Below are 9,723 nucleotides of genomic sequence, written 5' to 3'. Positions count from 1 at the left end.
TAAAACCTCATATCTATTGCATTATACTGTAGTTACTGTCAGAGCAAAACATCATATCTACTGTATTATACTGTAGTTATTGTCAGAGTAAAACCTCATATCTACTGTATTATACTGTAGTTATTGTCAGAGTAAAACCTCATATCTACTGTATTATACTGTAGTTATTGTCAGAGTAAAACCTCATATCTACTGCATTATACTGTAGTTATTGTCAGAGTAAAACCTCATATCTACTGTATTATACTGTAGTTATTGTCAGAGTAAAACCTCATATCTACTGCATTATACTGTAGTTATTGTCAGAGTAAAATCTCATATCTACTGTATTATAATACTACTAGTGTCAGAGTAAAACCTCATATCTACTGTATTATACTGTAGTTATTGTCAGAGTAAAACCTCATATCTACTGTATTATACTGTAGTTACTGTCAGAGTAAAACCTCATATCTATTGCATTATACTGTAGTTATTGTCAGAGTAAAACATCATATCTATTGCATTATACTGTAGTTACTGTCAGAAAAAAACTCATATCTACTGTATTATACTGTAGTTACTGTCAGAGGAAAACCTCATATCTACTGTATTATACTGTAGTTATTGTCAGAGTAAAACCTCATATCTACTGTATTATACTGTAGTTATTGTCAGAGTAAAACATCATATCTACTGTATTATACTGTAGTTACTGTCAGAGTAAAACCTCATATCTATTGCATTATACTGTAGTTATTGTCAGAGTAAAACATCATATCTATTGCATTATACTGTAGTTATTGTCAGAGTAAAACATCATATCTATTGCATTATACTGTAGTTACTGTCAGAGTAAAACCTCATATCTACTGTATTATACTGTAGTTATTGTCAGAGTAAAACCTCATATCTACTGTATTATACTGTAGTTATTGTCAGAGTAAAACCTCATATCTACTGTATTATACTGTAGTTATTGTCAGAAATTGTCAAACCAAAAGATTTGTATTCACATAACTTGTCTTCTGTGGTGCTAATATTACTTTTAATAGTTTAATTTAGGATTCTGGGTAATAAATAGAACATTCAAGGTAGCTTTATTTGTATATCACCTTTCAAACACAAAGGCTAGGGACTTTTTGAAGGCCCTTCACCAAAGTTTGTGATTTTGACTTTTCACTTCGCCCAGTGGGTCGGTGTAGAATGTAATAATCTCCATATACATATATATATGTATATATATATATAAAACAAGCAGCTGTTGTTTAAAATTAAATCTCTGACTGTTGCAGCTGCTGACATCATCAACATGCTGTCTATGATATTTTTAACATATATCCACCCTTTTTCAGAGAGTAGCTTAACATAACTGCTTAACATAACTTGCTACTGGAACAATGTTTGTTGGTAAAACATCCCGTACAAGAACTTTTCTTTTGTTGGTATTAATAACAAAGAGGTGTCATACTAATAGTTACCTCTCCAAATACTTAATTAGAAAATACAAAAAAAAATGTATGAAAGAGCTGTGACTCAAGTTATATGAATGTAAACAGTGTTAATATTTGTCATCGTCATAACAAGGAAGATGTCAAAATATATAATGTGTTGCAGGCAGAAGTCTGTATCTTTACACCCAGACTGACTCGTGTTCATTATGTGTGATGAAATCTATCATCAGCGGTGGAAATTAACTAAGTATATTTACTCAAGTATTGTACTAAAAGCTGAAGTAGGCAAGATTAGAGCAAACGGTATCTGCAAGATTTCACAGACCGGAGGAAAACAAAGCCTGAAAACAGAGCCATGAGGAGGTGCAGAAGTCTAGTTATCTCTCAGAACACTTGAATTACAACATGCTGAAAGGTTATTATGGAATTTATGCCCAATGATAAGAAAAATATTCTGCCTACTGCCACTTTAAGTAAAATGTTGACGTACTTGTACTTTGCTTGAGTATTTCCATTTTATTCTACTTTACTGACTTTTACTCCACTAATCAGAGGGAATGATTGTACTTTTACTCCCTTACATCTACTTGATAAGTTACTTTGCAGATTCAGATGAACAAACATCATTAACAAATAAATGATGATGCAATATTACAGATTAAGATAAAAACTGTATTGATCCCCAGGTGGAAACGCACCAGCTTCAACATAAAAGTGATGAAGATGATGACTAATAAAGGAATATCTTATCTTATCTTTCTGATATGGGTCATTCTGAATTATGACTAGGTCTACTTTTACTTTCAGTATTGATAATAATACTTCTGTAACATTTTGAATGCAGAACTTTTACTTGTAACAGAGTATTTCTTCTACACTGTGACATTAAAGTATGTGAGTGCTTCCTCTGGTTGTGTTTCATATAAAGAGACGTAATGAAACAGACTGTTTCTCGTGTCTGTTGTCTGACGACTGATCGGATCAGGATTGCAACATCTAAGCCCCGCCCACCGCTGGACGCCCCGCCCACCGCTGGAGGAGACAACGTAACCAGAGCTGTGAACCAAACAGAGCCAGATCCAGACCGTCAGACCTGCAGTCCTCTTCTGTTCCTCCTGTAGTCCTGCTGGAAGAACCGGGTCAGAGCAGACCAGAGTCCTGGAGGATCTCACTGGATATATAAGACACACAGCGACACATGGCCATTTCATTTAAACTCTTTAGACGGACGACAGGACTCGGTTTGACTCGGTATGACTCGGTTTGACTCGGTTTGACTCGGCTTTGTTCGCTTCAGCTATGGATACGTTATAAACAAAATAGTTTAATTTTTTTTTTGTAACAGTTTTTATTTGTTTACTTCTTTATTTTCATCGTCAGAGTTTTTCATCTGCTCAGACTGAAGAAGTGAAAAAGAAACTGAACTCAGCAAACAGCTGACTGCCTGACTGTCTGACGACACTTTGCGCAACCGAGACAATAATAACACACCGAGACAAAGACGTCATCAGAGGACAGACCCAGTCTCCCAGTAGGACTGCTGTCTCCTATACTACCAGAGCTGCTGGTCCCAGTAGGAGGACAAAACCTTGTGCTTTTTATGCCTTCAGCAACTTGTAGCTACTCCACAGACCGACCATCTGAGTCTACTGGTTTCTACTGAGTCTACTGGTTTCCTGTCTGTCTGAAGACTAAAGGTAAGAAGCTGAGAGAAGTGGTGGAAGATCATTTACACATTATACAAATATTCAATTATAAATAAAGGTCGTTCATTCAAGTATAAAATACACAGGTATTATCAGCAAAAAGTATAATTAAAGTACTCATTATGAGACTTACCTCTTTCAGTGTGTTATATTAAAGGTCCCATATTGTAAAAAGTTAGATTTTCATGTTTTTTTTATATTATAAAGCAGGTTTAAATGCTATAAAAATACTATGAAAGTATCAAAACGCTCAATATACGGAGAGATACACACAGCCCATATTCAGAAATTGTGCGTTCCTGTCCTTTTGTGATGTCACAAATATACATTTTTTAGATCATTACATGGTTTTAAATGTAAACATTCTAAATGTGTCCCAGTTTATATTTCCTGTTGCAGTGTATGTTAATAACATCGGCTGACAGGAAGTAAACGTGGACCCACATCGTTGCCTCGCAACGCAATGCCGCTGCAATTCCATTGAAAGGCACTAAAACGGAGCGTTTCAGGCAGAGGGTAAATGCAGGTATATTCAGGCAGACAATATGAGGAAAATAAAGTTTTTTTTTTTAACATTACAGCATGTAAACATGTTCTAGTAGAAACATAAAATACAAGTACGAACCTGAAAATGAGCATTATATGGGACCTTTAATATTCATGTATTACTTCTACTGATGCATTAAACATAAACAGCATCATTATGTTGTACCTGGTCGAGGTGGAGCCCATTTGATCAATTTAATATAGTTTTGTTGGTAGTTTCATTTTATAGAAATGATCATATCTCATAGGTTTTGTTTGTCATACCTTTATCTGCATCTAGCTATCAGTTAAAGGTTAAATTATACAATATTTCCCTCTGAAATGTGGTACAAATTAGCAAAAAATGCAAGTACTCTAGTAAAGTACAAATACCTGAAAATTGCACTCAAATACAATACTTGATTAAATATATTTTATGCTCATTTTACACCACTGAGAGCAGCAGACAGTCCAGAAGAGTCTACTGGACTCTACTGATGAAACTCTGACAGTCATCATCATCAGCGGATGAGTGTGCTCAGTTGTCATGGCGACGGGTCTGTTGACACCTGAGCTCAGTGTCTTTTAACTTTTTGGAGATTTTGATCTGTTGGCACAATGTGTGATACAGTTGAAGGTTCTAGAAAAAGCTAGCAAGTGAGCCCTTGAGTTGGGAATGTTTGGTCCAAGCACCGTTTCCAAGATCGAGAATAAACTTTGATGCTTTTATGTCGACTGACTCAACGACACCTGAGCGAACTCCATCCACTGATAAAGACGATTGAAAAGCTTGAGTAAACATGTACTTACTGCAGCCCGAGTGTGCACTGTGAACACAAATATAATACAAACAAAACGTGAATTAGACTCAGTAATAGGAGCAAATATAAAAAAGAAGGTCCTATCAGTAGTCAAGACAAACAGTAGCAGGAAAAATATAGTGAACTACGAAATATTATAGTGTAAAATAAGTAAATAAGGTGAAAAACTCTTGTACGAAATTGAATTTTAGTGCTGAAACAGTCGATAATCAATGCGTCAATCAACAGTAAAATTAATCAACAACAACTTTGATGGTCGATTAGTAAATTAAGTTATATCTTTAAAAATACAGATTCTAGTTTCTGAAAAGCGAGGATTTGTACTTTTAAAATTTCACACCATTGTAAATTACTATTTTGGGGTCTGAGAAAAAAGGACATTTTTGAGACATCACCTTGGACTCTGGGAGACACTAACACTGTATAGATCAATAGATTCATTGATTAAAAGGAGAAAATAGTCAGCAGATAAATCGATACTCTTAATAATTGTTAATTGCAGTCGAGTTTTAAGATGAGTTAGTAAAGATGTCAGAGAGTAGATTTCCTCCTGAAGCAGAGAAAACCCAACAAAAGTTGATTCTTGTTAATCTCAGCTGTAACATTGATCTGCAGGACGGAGAGATACGGAAGAGGATTAGAGCCACATATAATCCTGACTTTAAACTCTGAACTCAAATACATTTTTCACATGTGGCCCTAATCCTCTTTCCGTAGAGAGAAGACGTCAAACTGTGAATGTTCCGATGAAGACAAGAGTGGAACTTTTCAGTAAGGCTGAGACCAGTAGAGTTCAGTACATTAAAAAAAATAAGCGAAAGTGAAACCTGAACTACCAGGTTGTATTTCAGAAGTAAGAAAACCTCATTCAAAATCCCATTGACATTTGTAATAAGTAATTAACTAAAAATCTAACCTTGGATCATAACCTTACTCAATGTCGTGTGGTTCATTATATATATATATCTTTGTTTATTAAATATTAATTTTTTAGCTACCTTTAAAGAACACATTTCCCATCAGCCCTAGACCTTTGCGACCTTAACGTCACAGCTCTGTGAGTCCGAGGGCAAATGAAAATGTTGCGGTGAGCCGGACAGAGAGGAGTGAATACATGTTTATAAAGCAGACAGCAGAGATTAAAGGTGAACAGTGAGAGTTGGTTAATTATGTGGAAGGCTCAGGCACCGCTGCTGCTAAATGTTCATGGGAGCTGTAGTCTTTTTGTATGGGCGCAGAGTTATTGCTGTTTAACTTTGTTAAAATCACAAAGTTGTCTTCTAATAGCAAGTGCTGCAACGGATGCTGATTTCTCCAAATATGGAGAGTAAAGCTGACGAACACGCTTTGTTATTTTATGAAAGACAAATTAAGTAAATGCTCACAGATCCAGTAGAGTTCAGTAGAATCTACTGAGGTTTTGTTTATTATTAAGAGTCTGATCTCAGATTGTGAAACTGCAGCTGACGAGATGAGACATCAAACAGCACAGATTCACTCTCTGTGGGTGTGTGTGTGTCAGGAGATGACGTTGCCGTGGTGACGCTGTGATTCAGGGTGTTTCACCAGAGTGAAAGCAGCGTTGGCCAACAGCAGATTGCCACACAGCGTCACCAGGGCAACTGCAGGCTCTGAAAAACTTTATAGAAAAACAGACACACACTCTCACTGTGTGTGTGTGTGTGTGTGTGTGTGTGTGTGTGTGTGTGTGGTAGCTGTTGACTGTATTTAAAGCCTGTTTAAACTATAAACTGTTGTGCTCTGATGCAATGATCTGAAAGCTGAAGCGTCTGTCAGCTTACAGGAAGTTGCATCATGAAGCCTATAGACACGTTAGCAGTGTAACATGTGAGCAGCAGAGACAGAGAACACAGCGAGACGTGATTCAACTCTTCTTACTGTATGTTGACGTATAACTGAGGGGGGTTCAGTGGGAGGAGGCTCAGCTGTCACAGGACCAGCAGAGAGCGCTGCAGTGCAGACATGAAACTGGTTCTACCAGGACTTTATCCAGGGAGTCTCCAACATAAACTAAAACACAACAAGTTCTAATTAAAGTTCTCACACTTAAAGTAATAATCTTGAGGAATTTTGCTGAGCACAATAGTGATTGGCCCCTTGCATTTGCATTATTGCTAACTTGGTTTCTGTGGGGACATTCCCGGGGAAAACCACAAGCAGCGCTTTGTGGGAAGTGAAAAACACACCTGCTGTTACGCTTACCACCACAGGTGCTGCCAAAGAGAATGAACTTTAAACTGTCCACAATAAACAATCTGCATACATGTAGTTAGGATACCTTCTATGCTTGAAACGTTGTAAAAGAGTTAATTATACATATATAGATCTTAACCTGAAATACACCTGAGCTAAACCAAACAGGCAAACTGAAATCTGCAGACTTAACGCGGCTATTATCAATATTTTGTTATTATAACAAGGTATCAAATGGTGATGTGAAAAATGTTGCTGGTAGTGGTGAACCTGCAGCTCCCCTCAACTTTACGAAGCTTTATAGTGAGTTACAGCTCACTGTTTAGCTGTCCAGCTGCTACTTTTGGTTCACTCTCACCGCTCTCATAGTGTTGTTTCCTGGGGGAAAAGTGTAAATATTGGACACAAACACGACTCCAAAATGCTCTGTGTGTAAATAAAGACGTCTCAACATGGCTTTGCCTCAACGGGGAGAATATTCAGCATCTTTGATCCAGTCCGACATAACGTCTTGTTTTATACGCCTCCTGCAGCTGTTTCACAGTAACAATAAACCTATAAGTTGTAATTAACCTGATGATGTCACCTCACTTGTCTCCTCCAATCACAGATGAGCATGGGCATGACGGCAGCCAGGTCTCAGCTGTGTCTGAAGAGGCTGTTGGACGAGCCCCAGGACAATTTACTGAAATGTAAAGTAGCTCGTCTGGATCCGAACCCTCCCGCCACCGGCCTATCACACTGCCTCAGGCCCAGAAGCCCCGCCCCCAAATCTGACCAGCGCCAATCCCCAACCAGAGTCGGATCATACTTCCTGTTTGAACGCTGTGAGGGGGAGAAGACTTACAGGGCCGTGCACGCACACACAAAGCAGCAATACACCTGCCAGGTAAAGTTACCAATGTTACTGATACTGCAAAAACACTTCTAATACTTCAATAAATACTACATATACTGCCAACAATACAACTAATACTTCTGTAAATACTACAAAATATGTCTGAGAATACTGTGATACTGTATTAACACACAAACAATGCAGTGTTTAACAGTAGCAACTGTTGACATGTAACCCTAACCCTGTTGCCATGGTTACAGGTCCTTCCTCTACGTGGTTACCAAGAGCGGTTGGCGTCCTACAGCCGCATCAGTCCCCATGACAACATATGCAGTCTGCTGGACGTGGTGATTGGCCAGGACAGCGTGTACGTCTTCCTGCCCGGTCACCACGGCGACATGCACGCGTACGTGCGAAGCAAGAAGCGTCTCAGCGAGGAGGAGGCGGGGCATCTGTTCGCTCAGATGCTGAACGCCGTGGTGCACTGCCATCTCCACGGAGTCATCCTGAGAGACCTGAAGCTCCGCAGGTTCGTCTTCACTGACAAATACAGGTGAGACTTAAAAGTACTCTGATACTACTACTAATACTGCATACTACACCGACACACACAGGTGAGACTGACAGACAGGTAGTACTGATAATACTGCTGATATTGCTAAAAACTGTTGACTACCACTGAAAAGAAATGTCATAATACTGATACTACTAATAATGTTACTGTAAATACTGATGCTAATATAAATACTAATAATACTGCCAATAATAATTCTGATATTGCTAAAAGTACAAGTGATACTTACGGATACTAATACTGCTATAAATACTACCAATACTATTAACACTTCTAGTAATACTGCTTAAACTACTATGGATACTACTGACACTGCTAGTAATACTGCTTACAAAAGTAGTATCAGCAGTATTAGTGGTAGCAGGAATATAATTAGTAGTATCAGTGGAACAGATGAAACCTTTAAGAAATACTACCTGTAATACCTCTAACACTATTACTCTTACTACTACTACTACTTTTATCACCAGTACTATAGATACTACTGGTCATTAAAAGAGATTAAAAGTGTGGTTTTCTTTCTGCAGGACGCGTCTCGCTCTGCTCGGCCTCGACGACTGCATCCTCCTGCACGGTAACCATGACGACGACTCTCTGACTGACAGACACGGCTGCCCCGCCTACGTCAGCCCCGAGCTGCTGACCAATGGGAACAGGTCTTACTCGGGCCGCGCCGCAGACATTTGGAGCCTGGGCGTGTCTCTCTACACCATGATGATTGGACGATACCCATTTCAGGACACGCAGCCCGCCGTGCTGTTCGCCAAGATCCGCCGCGGGGCCTTCAGCCTGCCTGATTGGCTGTCGCCGCAAGCCAAGTGTCTGATTGGCTGCATGCTGAGGAAGTCGCCCGCAGAGAGACTGACTGCATCGGAGCTGCTGATGCACCCGTGGCTGACCAACCCCCGCACGCCACATCACAACACGCACAAGACGCATCACAGCTCGCACAAAACACTACAGAATAAACAAGAGGACGATGACCAGGTGGTGCCAACATGGACGGCAAAACACTAACACACACATTTTGTACTTCTATACTTGTGAGGACCCACATTGACATATTGCATCCCTTTAGCACCTAACCGTAACTAATTAACCCCTACTAGACTAAACCCCATTCTAACTTTGACCTTAAAACCAAGTCTGAACCCTCAAACAGCTTTCAGACAACCAGTGTTAATTTCGTTAACGAAAACTATGACCAAATATGTTCGTCAACTACCTTTTTTCCATGACGAAGACAAAACGATGACGAGACGGCACCGACATCACTAAACACTTAACTGTGACTATATCATCATGCAATATTGTTGACGAAATAAGACCAGACTAAAATTCACTTTAAAAAATAAAAACTTTACCAAAATCTCTTTATTTTCGTTAAAAATAGGAGGCAAAATATTATTACCGTTTATTTTTTCGATGCAGCAAAGTTAACAATGACAACAACAGGGCTCGGGAGAAAGAAACAAGGTGATATTTTGGCTCGACTAGATTGACTGAAATGTTCCATACAATGTGATGACTAAAAAGTCAACAGTTTTCATTAACTAAAACTGTACTAAAATAAGGAATTTGGCTAAGATACGACTAAAAATAACAGGTGAGG

General features: G+C 38.8%; 1 protein-coding gene across 1 annotated transcript; it reads left to right on the top strand.

Annotated features, from left to right (window-relative positions):
- The first annotated feature begins 2,488 nt into the window (after positions 1-2,488).
- On the top strand, positions 2,489-9,433 carry trib3 (tribbles pseudokinase 3). The gene is made up of 4 exons (XM_037778357.1): positions 2,489-3,130; positions 7,310-7,588; positions 7,798-8,090; positions 8,639-9,433. The coding sequence occupies exons 2-4, from the start codon at positions 7,310-7,312 to the stop codon at positions 9,126-9,128; spliced, it is 1,062 nt and encodes a 353-aa protein (XP_037634285.1). The 5' UTR covers positions 2,489-3,130; the 3' UTR covers positions 9,129-9,433.
- The last annotated feature ends 290 nt before the right edge of the window (positions 9,434-9,723 follow it).

This window comes from Sebastes umbrosus, chromosome 1, assembly GCF_015220745.1.
Source record: "Sebastes umbrosus isolate fSebUmb1 chromosome 1, fSebUmb1.pri, whole genome shotgun sequence".
Lineage (NCBI taxonomy): Eukaryota > Metazoa > Chordata > Actinopteri > Perciformes > Sebastidae > Sebastes > Sebastes umbrosus.
The sequence above is the reverse complement of the archived record's forward strand: the minus strand, read 5'-3'. Positions and strand labels throughout refer to the sequence as shown.